General features: G+C 41.7%; 1 protein-coding gene across 1 annotated transcript in view; it reads left to right on the top strand.

Moving 5' to 3' along the window:
* The window catches only part of LOC137521916 (IgGFc-binding protein-like), a 237839-nt gene that overhangs the window by 77455 nt on the left and 147609 nt on the right, over positions 1–12775 (top strand). The window contains exons 17-19 of the mRNA XM_068241793.1: positions 7237–7820; positions 10224–10788; positions 12162–12361. Coding sequence (XP_068097894.1) covers positions 7237–7820; positions 10224–10788; positions 12162–12361 — 1349 coding nt within the window. The remainder of the gene's footprint in view (positions 1–7236; positions 7821–10223; positions 10789–12161; positions 12362–12775) is intronic.

Genomic DNA, 12775 nt, shown 5'->3' with positions numbered 1-12775 from the left:
AGAAGCTTTATTTCCTATGCCTTGCTGTGTACAAAATGATACATACTGTAGTTACAGACCAGACACTATATTTCTTTTCAGCATAGATTATTATTATTATTATTTATGTATTTATAAAGCGGCAACATATTACGCAGCGCTGAACATTCATTTAGGTTACAGACAATATTTAGGGGTGACATACAGCAATATGACAATACAGGAATACAAGAAAACCAGATCACACACCATAGTATGAGTACCAGGTATTGCTTAGTCAGTCACTGGATGGAGCATGGAGATTAGGCAAGTTAGGTTCACTCAAATGCATAGCATGGGTTCACAGTAATGGAGGTGCATGATCAGGTAGGACACAAAAGGAGGAGGACCCTGCCCAAAGGCTTACAATCTAGAAGGAGAGGTAGGGACACGAAAGGTAGGGGACCAGAGTTCAGCTGCGGGTTTAGAGCACTTGTGAGGGGTGGTAGGCCAGAGTGAAACGGTGAGTTTTGAGGGCCTTCTTGAAGATGTTGAAGGAGGGGGCTGCCCTAATGGGTGGAGGTAGAGAGAGAGTTCCACAGTGTTGGAGCAGCTCTTGAGAAGTCCTGGAGGCGTGCATGGGACTGTGTGTTGCAGGTGACGGTCAGGCGAAAGTTCATTGGAGGAGCGGAGTGAGCGGCTAGGTGTGTACCTCTGAATAAGATCAGAAATGTAGGTTGGACAGGTTTTGTGGACAGATTTGTAGGTCAGACACAATATCCTGAATCTGATAACTACAAACTCTAAAACAAACAATTTTTTTCTCCCTTAATTTATACTGACAGTAGTGCTGACTGTTACAACTTCTGTTAAAGAAAGAAGTTTAGAAATTAGAATCAGGATGATACCATTTATTGGCTAACTTATAAGAAAGGAAGTACGTTTTCAGCTTTGAAGCTTTCCTAAGACTTGATTCCTGTATACTTCCATCATGAACACACAGCTTAAATACACCAGACATTAAAAGGAGATACATTGTTCATCAAACATAAACAAATGTCATTGGATGCCTTAATTACAACATCAGGAGGATCTCATAGAGATGCTAGCTAATTTATGACAAATCGATAAGACCATTTGTTTGCTTAAACATCACATACTCAGTGTGATGAGGAGATATCATAACATGAGAGTTCCAACGTAACTTGGTCAGGCTACATACACTATTTTATAGGCTACTAGCTGATTGCCCGGCGTTGCCCGGGTATGTATTTGGCTGGTGTTGGCTCTGCCTACATTTTCTAACCCTAACACACAATTACTCACTGACCAAGTTTGTGAGCTTTGCGGTCTTTGGTATCAATAATCTGCTTTGAAATGAAACAAATCTGATTGGCTGTGTGTGGCTCCACCCCCTTTTCTGAATTTGAACCCCGGTCACCCAATAACCAACTGTACCAGGTTTGAGGCCTGTGCCATTAACAGTTCAAGAATGGTAGCAATTAAATATTCCCCTTGAAAAGCAACAGGTGAAGTTTGATTCACTTTTGTAGGCTCCACCCACTTTTCTGAATATTAATCCCAGTCACCCAGTGACCAACTGTGCAAAGTTTAAAAACCCTGCCATTAACATAATGGCTGCAGTATACATTTTCCCAGTGAAATTTGTATTTGTCTCCACCCACTGATGACCCGGCGTTGCCCGGGTATGTATTTGACTGGTGTTGGCTCCGCCCACTTTCTAACCCTAACACACAAACACTCAATGAAAAAGTTTGTGAGCTTTGGGGTCCTTGGCATCAATAATTTGTATATTTCCATAGAAATTAAACAAATCAGATAGGCTGTTTGTGGCTCCACCCCTCTCCAGCATTTGAACCCCAGTCACCCAGTGACCAACTGTAGCAGGTTTGAGGCATCTACTATTAGCAGTGTGAAAATGGCAGCAATTTAAATATTCCACTTGAAAATCAACAGGTGAATTTTGATTGGCTATTATAGGCTGCACCCACTTCCCTGAATATTAATCTCAGTCACTCAGTGACCATCTGGGCAAAGATTAGGAACCCTGAAATAAACAGTGTAAGAAGGGCTGCAGTTTACACTTTCCCAGTGTAATTTGTTTTTGGCTCCGCCCACTTTTTGTAACCTGGACACAAAGTCACTACTCAATGCCCAAGTTTGAGAGTTTTGGGGTCCTTGGCATCAATCATTTGTTTTTTCCCATGAAATGAAACAAATCTGATGCACTGTTTGTGGCTCTGTCCCCTTTTCTGAATTTGAACCTCAGTGACCCAATGACCAACTGTACCAGGTTTGAGGCTTGTGCCATTAACAGTGCAAGAATGGCAGCAATTTTTATATTCTCCTCGAAAAGTGACATGTGATTTTTGATTGGCATTTTTAGGCTCCACCCACTTTTATGAATATTAATCCCAGTCACCCAGTAACAATTAACTATGAAGAAGGGCTGCAGTTTACAATTTACCAGAAAAATCTGTTTTTAACTCCACCCACTTTTTGTAACCTTGACACACAGTCACTACTCAATGACCAAGTTTGTGAGCTTTTGGGTTCCTGGCATCAAAATTGTGCTAATGGAAGCAGTTTATCCAGCAAAGAAATCTGGCTGTTTTTGGCTCCGCCCATTTACTGAATTTGAACCCCGAACACTTAACAACCGACTGTAGCAGGTTTGAGGCCTCTGCTATTAACAGTGTGAGAATGGCTGCAGTTTCAATATTCCCCTTGAAAATCAATAGGTGAATTTTGATTGGCTGTTGTAGACTCCACCTACTTTTCCGAATATTAATCCTAGTCACCCAGTGAACAACTGTGTGAAGTTTGAGAACCCTGTCATTAACAGTGTAAGAAAAGCTGCAGCTTACATTTCCCCATGTAAAAAGTTAGTTGTTTTTGGCTCCACCTACTATTTCTAATCTTGACATACAGTCACTTAATGACCAAGTTTATGATGTTAGGCCTCTGCCATTAAGAGAGCATAAATGGCAGCAATGTAAATATTCCCCTTGAAAATCAAAAGGTGACTTTTGATTGGCTGCTGTAGGCTCCACCTACTTTTCTGAATATTAGTCCCAGTCCCAGTCCCAGTCACCCAGTGGCCAACTGTGTCACGTTTGAGAACCCTGCCAATAACAAAATCAATCTAACAAATCTGATTGGCTGTTTGTGGCTCCACCCTTTAGTGAATTTGGACCCCAGTCACCCAATGACTGACTGTATCAGGTTTGAGGCCTCTGCCACTAACAGTGTAAGAATGGTAGCAATGTGAATATTCCCCTTGAAAATCAATAGGTACATTTTGATTGGCTGTTGTAGGCTCCACCCAGATTTCTGAATATTCATCCAAGTCACCCAGTGGCCAATTGTGTAAAGTTTGGGAACCCTGCAATGTAAAAAATGAAGTCGTTGGCACCGCCCACTTTTTCTAACCTTGACATACAGTCACTCAATTATCAAGTTTATCAGCTTTGGGGTCCTTGGTATCAATACTTTGTATATTCCCATTGAAAAATAAACAAATCTGGCTGTTTGTGGCTCCACCCCCTTCCTGAATTTGGACCCTAGTAACCCAGTGACCAACTGTACCAGGTTTGAGGCATCTGCTTTTACCAGTATAAGAGAATGGTAGCAGATGAAATATTCCCTTTGAAAATCAAAAGGTGAATTTTTATTGGCTGTTGTAGGCTCCACCCACCTTCCAAAATCTTAATCTGTCAACCAATGACCAACTGTGCAAAGTTTGAGAACCCTGCCATTAACGGTGTAAGAATGGTTGCAGTTTATATTTTCCCAGTAAAAATTGTTTTGGCTCCGCCCACTTTTTGAAACCTTGACACACAGTCACTCAATGACCAAGTTTGTGAGCTGTCAGGTTCCTGGCATCAAAAATGTGTGAATGGAAGCAGTTTATCCACCAAGGAAATCTGATTGGCTGTATGTGGCCCCGCCCCTTTAGTGAATTTGGACCCCAGTCACCCAATGACCGACTGTAGCAAATTTGAAGCTTCTGCCATTAACAGTGTAAGAATAGCAGCAGTTCAAATATTCCCCTTGAAAATCAATAGATGAATTTTGATTGGCTGTTATAGGCTCCACCCATTTTCTTGAATATTAATCGCATTCACCCAGTGACCAAGTGTGGCAAGTTTGAGAACCCTGCGATTAACAGTCTAAGAATGGCTGTCGTTTACATTTACCCATTTAAAATGAACGGCTGAAATTTGATTGGCTGTTTTATGCTCTGCCCCCTTTTCCTGGATTTGCAACCTCGGTCACCAAGTGACCAACTGTGCCAAGTGTGGGGACTCTGGCTTGATTACTGTGAGAATGGCAGTCTTTTACATTTTTTCCATTGACTTGAATGGGTGGAATCTGATTTGCTGTTTTTAGCTCCGCCCACGTGTGCAGGGGGGCCGCGAGACCCCCAGAACCTATCATCCCAGGTAGTAAGGGATCTGTATACCAAGTTTCGTTCAAACGGTCAAGCCGTTTTCGCGTGATCGTGGCACACACACACACACACACACACACACACACACACACACACACACACACACACACACACACACACACACACACACACACACACACACACACACACACACACACACACACACGATTTTATATATATATAGAAAAAGAATTGTGGAATTTTAAATTGTGGAATTTTAAATTCCACAATTATTTTTAGGCTATTACAAATGTTGTATGTACTCTGACCAAATGACTTTGAAACTCCGCTTTTACGATATCTCCTCATCACACTAAGAGTTTGATTCACTAAACCATGATAACTTATATCATGGCTGCGCTAGCGTTTTTGTACGCGTTTTAAGGTTTTCACGTGCAATCACAAATTTTCACATAAAAATGGCAAGATTTGCATGTGAAAATTCGCGATTGCACATGAAAATTTGCAATTTCGCGTGAAATCACGAGCAAAAACGCTGGCGCGGCCGTGATATGAGTTATCACGGTTTAGTGAATCAAGCCCTTGAGATGTGTACACACGCACTAGGGCCGCCAATGACGGGTCCGTCAGACCCTCCTGCCGGGCGGACTTTCAGGGACTTTTTATGGGGGGATACGCCAGGCGGATCGCTCAGAAACAGCCTTATCAGTCCGTCGACAGTGCATACACACGCGCTACTGTTGCCTGAAAGTCCGCCCAGTGGGAGGATCTGACGGACGCGTCATTGGTGGCCGTAGTGCGTGTGTACGCACCTTAAGTCTGTGATATGTGATGTTTAAACAAACAATTGGTCTTATCTATTTGTCATAAATGAGTTGGCATCCCTGTGAGACCCTCCTGATGTTGTAATGAAGTTATCCAATGGCATTCATTTATGTTTGCAGAACAATGTATCTTCATAGCTGAAAGCTTCATAGGCTTCATAGCTGAAATATTACTCCTTTACTTCTAAGTTAGTCAATAAATGATATCATCCTGATTCTAAACTTCTTTCTTTTATTGATGGCTAACACGGTACAACGCTTCATTGCTATAACTTTTGAAGGATAGTCAGAAATGCTTTTGTAACCTACAGAAAGTCAACATGTTTTGGTACCCTACAGACATTCACTAAGATTTCATATTATGAATATTTCATTTGAACCCCCGATAAACCACCACCAGCTTGGACTGCAGACACAAGGCAGGCTGGCTCCAAGGACATACTGTACGCTGCTGACACTGAATTCTGACCTTGTCATCTGTGGGTCTGAGCATAAATCAAGGTTCATCGGACCAGGCCATGCTTTACATCTTTGCTGTCCAATGTGTCCTTTCCAGCTTCCGCTTTACATATTTCACTAACCGCAGTGGACCCTGGTGTCATGCGACTTGTTGGGCATTCTGAGGTGCTTTGCTGATCCCCATAGTAATTGTAGCCTACCTGTCAACCCGAACCAGTCTGCCCTTTATCTCGGAACCATTCTTATCAACAAGGAATTTCAAACCACAGGACTGCCATTCAGTGAATGTTTTTCATTTTTCCCCCCACACTGATGTGCAGACAAAGTCCAGGAGATTATCACTTACAGAAATATTGGTACCAGGCCATCTCACACGAGCAATCGTGGCACAGTCAAAATCACTGTGAGATCTGTATTATTATTATCTCTTTATTATTATTTACAATTGTATAGTGCTGACATCTTCCGCAGTGCTGTACTAAGAACAGTCTTGTCGCTTAACCGTCCATCAGAGGGGCTCACAATCTAATCCCTACCATAGTCATATGTCTATGTCTCTATCATGTAGTGTATGTATCGTAGTCTAGGGACAATTTAGGGAGAAGCCATTTAACTTATCTGTATGTTTTGGGGATGTGAGAGGAAACTGGAATGCCCGGAGGAAACACAAAAAAAACTGTGCATATAGTGCCCTGGCTGGGATTTGAACTGGTGACCCAGTGCTGCAAGGCCAGAGTGCTTAACAATATGCCACTGTACTGTCCATCTGTATCTTGGTGATTTATGAATAGCACAAAGCTCAGTTGATTGCCTGATTAATTAAAGGGGCACTATGGAGAAAAATTGTAAAATTTAAAATATGTGCAAACATAAACAAATAAAAAGTACATTTTTTCCAGAGTAAAATGAGCCATAAATTACTTTTCTCCTATGTTGCTGTCACTTACAGTAGGTAGTAGAAAACTGACAGAAGCAACAGGTTTTGGTGGACTAGTCCAAATAGGGGGATTCTCAGGGATTTATTTATTTTCAAAAGCACTTAGTGAATGGCAGTTGCTCTGTCCAACTGCCAAAAAACTGTGTAGCGAGCAGGAAGCTGGCCAGCATCATTGTATAAATCCTTTTTAGGGAATATCTTTATAAAGAATAAAAGCCTTGCTGAGAATCCCCTATGAAGAGATGGACTAGTCCAAAACCTGTCACTTCGGTCAGATTTCTACTACCTACTGTAAGTGACAGCAACATAGGAGAACATTAATTTATGGCTGATTTTACTCTGGAAAAAAACGTACTTCTTATTTGTCTATGTGTGCACATATTTTAAATTTTACAATTTTTCGCCATAGTGCCCCTTTAACTGCACAAATAAGCAGGGATACTGCTGATCATAAGGAGGAGATCAGCTCAATGTTTTTAAACTGTCTAAATACAAAAATGTTAGGTGGACTTTTCTCAGTAGATGAGATGTTGGCCTAGAAGTAGAACTTGATTGTAGTTGTGCTCTGTTGATGTTATTATTTATGGCATATTTTAAATTGTACTTTTTTTTTATTTTCAAAGAACTCACCTGCCCCCCAAACAGTCACTATGAGCTCCTTGGAAACAGTTGTCCCCCTACGTGTTTTGACCTTATTGCTCCACCATTTTGTGTACCATCTTATACGGAAGGGTGCTACTGCAATGATGGTTTCATCCTGAGTGGTGAGGACTGTGTGCCAATCGCGGAATGTGGCTGTGTCTTTGAGAACATCTACTACAAAGCAGGGCAAGAGTTCTACACCGATGACCTCTGCAAGAGGAAATGTACATGTGGTGCCAGTGGTATCACCACATGCCAGGAAAGCTCATGTAGAGCCAAAGAAGCATGCAAAGTGGTGGATGGAGACCTTGGCTGCCATCCCAAGGAACTTGGCCAATGTTCAGCTTGGGCAGGTCCATACTATATCAATCCAGAAGGCAGTTTCTATGAGCTCCAAGGCACCTGCACCCAAGTACTTACCAGGTCCAAAAAAGGAGCACCTAACAATTTCCAAGTGGTCGTGGACAATGACCAAAATAACAACGTGGCATTAATCAAATCCATTACTGTGGTATATGATGGCTACACTGTAGAGTTAGACAATGGAGGAAGTTCAGACATTAAGGTAAGGAACCAAATGTATGAGCTGATGTAACATCCCAGTTGTAGTAGAAACAATGTTTAATGTCAAGGTATTTAAAATGACAAAGCTTTCAAGGTATTGGAGCTAATGTCCAAGAGTGTAGAGAAGTGAAAAACCATGCAGAAAATAAATGTTCTAGCAAACCTCGACTACATTTTTTAAAAGTGTTTGTCATTAGATAAAAAAAAAAGTTTGTAATGTTTTCATGGGTCATATCAGAATATAATGGTGGTTGTGAATATGTTAATAAACCAAATTTTTTTGCAAAGACTTCTGGAGACATAACATCACTCTCTTACCTTGCCTAATTGAGATAGTCATGCCAATCACTATCAGGCTGGAGTAAAATGATTGAGCATCTAAATAGAAAGTGGTGACTGGGTGTGTCCACAGATTAAATTGCTCCGATACCATGCAAAGGATATCTTGAATGATGTGTAATGTCTGAAAGACCAAAGCTGGCTGCAGACTAAATTGTAAAACTTGTTTTTAAAGGGAAGGTCCAAGCAAAATAAAAAAATAAGTTTCACTTACCTTGGGCTTCTACCAGCCCCATGCAGCCATCCTGTGCCCTCGTAGTCACTCACTGCTGCTCCAGTCCCTCGCTGGCAGCTTGGGGCCGCATTGCGTACATTTTTACGCATTAAACCAGTAACGCGTAAAAATGTATGTGTTAATGTTCCTACACTAGCGGGAATGCGTAAAAATGTACACAATGCGGCCCGCCGACCTCCGAGGTCGGCAAACTGCGGGGGACTGGAGCAGCAGTGAGTGACTACGAGGGCACAGAATGGGTGCATGGAGCTGGTAGAAGCCCCAGGTAAGTGAAACTCATTTTTTTATTTTGCTTGGACCTTCCCTTTAAAACAGGTATGTCAAGCCGGTCCTACGAGGGCCGAGATCCTCACACATTTTTGATACAGCTCAAATGAATTGATGGGTCTGAATCAGAAAAGGTGTGGTCCATCAGGTAGAACACATTCCTTTCTTTCTCAGTCCATCCTAAACACTGGCATGGATCTGGCTCTCCAGGCCTGGAGTTCGACACATGTGCTTTAAAACATAAAAGTGCAAAATAGCTTGCATAGCACTAATATGATTTTTTTGAATCAATGTTGATTTTCTTTTTTCCATTTTTCCATAAATTCTAAAATAAGAACTTCAGCATACATAAGTATTTATTTATTTATTGTTTACTTAGGAATTATGTAAAACTGTACGAATATTTTTTTTTCCTATCGTGTCATGCATTGGAGATGGTCAATTAAATTACTGTATAATAATTGTATGTTGCATGTAAATTGTATTCAGCTTGCATTTGGAGCTAGTCAGACTTGTCAAGAAGTACATTTAACTGGCCCAATTACGGCCTACATATAGTTTATAAGCATAAAATTGCATTCAAGCTGGATTCATTTGCATCTCAGTGACCCTCTAGGGTTGTCCTAAAACTTATTTTGTTACTGTTAAAGTTCACCTCTGGTGAAAATACACAATACCAACAAGTATGGGTAAACTAAGTAAAGTTATAATTAGAGATGTTGCAAACTGTTCGCTCGGCGAACATCTCTAGGACTTTTACTACTTCCGGGTCGCTCTGACCCGGAGTAGTACGCCTGTGCTGCCCGGCGAAGCGCGTCCTAGATCGCGCTCCTGTTGCCGGGCACTCTCTGCGCATGTGCGTGACGTCGTTCATGACGTCACGCACATGCGCAGAGAGTGCCCGTCAACAGGAGCGCGATCTAGGACGCGCTTCGCCGGGCAGCGCAGGCGTACTACTCCGGGTCAGAGCGACCCGGAAGTAGTAAAAGCCCCATGTATTCAGAGATGTTCGCCGGCGAACGGTTCGGGAACCGTTCGCTACATCTCTAGTTATAATGTGCCCAAATATCATTTTAGCAGTAAGATTTATCAGAGCCACGTTTGAGTCAGGTTTCGGGCCTGTAGCGCTATCCTCTTGCTGAAAAAGGCCTCTGCCTTTTCTCTGTCTGTTATAGAATAGACCAAGGCCTTTTTCTGCAAGGTTTTATTCTATGGGCTTGATTCACTAAACTGTGAGAACTATTATCACGGTCACGCTATCGTTGTGCATAACATTTTTCGCGCACAAACGTAAATTTCCACGTGAAATTGAGCCCGTTTGCAAATTAAAATGCAAAGTTATAATACGCGACCGTGATAATAGTTATCACGGTTCAGAGAATCAAGCCCTATGTGCCAGAAACTGGCTCACGCAAGGCTGCAGTTGCTAAAATAATCTGCCAGGGCATTTTAACTTTGCTTCATTAGTGTGTCTATATTTTTTTTCATTTTCACCAGAGGTGCACTTTAAGTTCAACAGGAAGCAAAATAACATTTTTTTTTATTTTTTTTTTTTAATTTCAGATCAACAATGAGAAAATAACCCTTCCTTGGCAGTCCTCCAGACGTGAGATTTGGATAAACAAGGAGGGAAATAATATCGTAGTCCAGACTAAAGACAGCATTAAGCTTCTTTATAACGCGCAGCAGATTGTTTCAGTTTGGCTACCAAGCACTTTATCTGGCGATGTTGAAGGCATCTGTGGAAATTACAATAATGCTGCCAAAGATGACCTTTATCTTCCAAATGGCTCCACCACCACCAACGTAACATTATTCAGTGAGTCCTGGGCCTTAGCTAAACACGGATGTCGTGGGTGTTCTGCTGACCAGTGTCCAAAGTGTGATGAAGCCAGAAGCACTGAAGTTAAGTCAAATAGCAAGTGTGGCATGATTGCAGATCCCAACGGATCATTCAAATATTGTCACGGCCTTGTGCCTCCCGAGAAATTTGTGAAGAGCTGTGTGTCACAAGCCTGCCTGGAGCATGATGGGTATGGTGCAGTGTGTGCCGCTATCCAGGCCTATGTGGCGCTGTGTCAAGAAAAAGGAGCTGCAATTGGAATGTGGAGAGTTGCTGCTAATTGCCGTAAGTCCTTCTTGTTCAGTTGATACTTTACTCTTTTCTAGAGATTGCCATCCTATCCTACCAATTTGATGGGTGTTTGATCTGTAATGCTGGGCATAAATGGATGGATTGTTCTTGTCAATCGAGCCGCAGATGGCTCGATTAATAATTTCCGAGAGGTCCGATACACCGCTGGATCGATTCTGTGCTCGATCCCCAAGGGAAGAAAATGAGCAAAAGATAAGGAACGCCCGTGGGGACGAGCAGGAATCGATCTGGGCACCCGCGCGGACGAGCGGGGATGCGGAGGGTGTCGACTCGTGTATTCCCAGCATAAGACCCAAATTGGTCACAATTCCATGTTGATATGCCACTTTTATTTTGTCCTTTCTAAAACAAAATGCCCATATAGTGTTGCCTGTGTAACAAGTGCCTCCATTATGTTTTTCCTATAACAAGTGCTTCCATGTCCTTAAAACAAGTGCAGCTTACTCAAAATGCAGAGGTTTAGATAAGAACAGTAATCCTCGTATTCACCTGATCCTTGGGTGGTGTCACATGCAGAAAGTGGGGACAGAAATGAGAGACAGCACCAGAGACTGTAAGATCAGGTAAAAATACATCTAATCGCTGTTTACCGCACCTTTGAAATTTGTAGGAGGAGCATCAGAGTGCGGGGGGTGATGAACGGATGGGTTGGAGATGAGGAGAAAATATGGAGCTCCTGAATCAACACCGACTGAGGCTCACTCACGCATCAGCAGTGCCCCAGCTCCACACATAGCCCGCCTATGCACAGAAACTGCCTAGCACAAAGCTGATTTACAGGAATTGATTTTCTTAAAGGAAACCCGAGGTGAAAATAAACTGATACGAGATGCAATTGTATCTAATCTATCCTCCTACTCCTTAAAAATAACTATTTTTTTTTGGAATCCTGCAGTGAGGGTTTCTATAATCTGACTAAGTCCCAACTTGAGAGAAACCGTCAGTTGCATAGTTAAATGTCAACTCTTTCAGGCAGAAAAAGAGAAAAAAGGAACACAGCCTAGTTATTTGTGTGCTAGGCACTCTACATGCACATGTCTATCTCATCATGTCACATGTCACCTTGGCCCGTATGCAATTCACCTTTTCTCCTGAGTTTTCTCCAAGGTTTGTTTTTTAAACCACCAGCAAGTAGGAAAATACTCAAAATAATGATGATAGTAATTTTTAACCAGCTTTTCGGTACTTTTTCAATTGTAAAATGCTTAAAAGTTATTTTATAGAGAAGATGAAAGTTATCTCCTAGCAGATAACGCAGGAGAAAAGTTAATTGCATATGGGCCCTTATGTATCCTTCCACAAAGGTGGAATTTAACTTCAATATCCCCTCTGTCTTTCTACACCAGCACTTGCCTGTCCGGCGAAGAGTCAGTACAAGCTGTGTACCCGCACCTGTGAGTCCACCTGCAATAGCCTCCTGGCACCGAGCACTTGTAGCGACAGATGTTTCGAGGGATGTGAGTGTGACCCTGGCTATTTGTTCAACGGTGACAAATGTGTGACCATAGAGAACTGTGGATGTAACTACAATGGGAGGTATCTGGCGGTAAGATCATTTTATATTCAGTTGTATTTTCAAACTTTATTATTTTCGAATGCATCATTTAAAATAGAGCATCTCTTTCTACTCCTCCAATGATCATACTCAATATTAGGCAATATATAATTATACACACATATAAACACACATATAATTTGCAGTATGAGCAACAAAAAAAAACAAACAAACAAACAAACAAACAAAAACATTTAAAGTGGTTTGAAAGTCAGCATTTCTACTTTGCTCTAAAAGATTGGTTAAACAAAGCACAATGACTGGAGATAAGAGTATCTTTGCTTACATTCCAACATACATTTGTGTATAACAAGTAAAAACCAGTCTCTGAGAAGCTGTCTGCTTCAAGCACACACACAAATCAGAACTGCTCATTAGAGGATTTAAATATATAATAAAAATCAG

Source organism: Hyperolius riggenbachi, chromosome 6 (assembly GCF_040937935.1).
Source record: "Hyperolius riggenbachi isolate aHypRig1 chromosome 6, aHypRig1.pri, whole genome shotgun sequence".
Lineage (NCBI taxonomy): Eukaryota > Metazoa > Chordata > Amphibia > Anura > Hyperoliidae > Hyperolius > Hyperolius riggenbachi.
The sequence above is the reverse complement of the archived record's forward strand: the minus strand, read 5'-3'. Positions and strand labels throughout refer to the sequence as shown.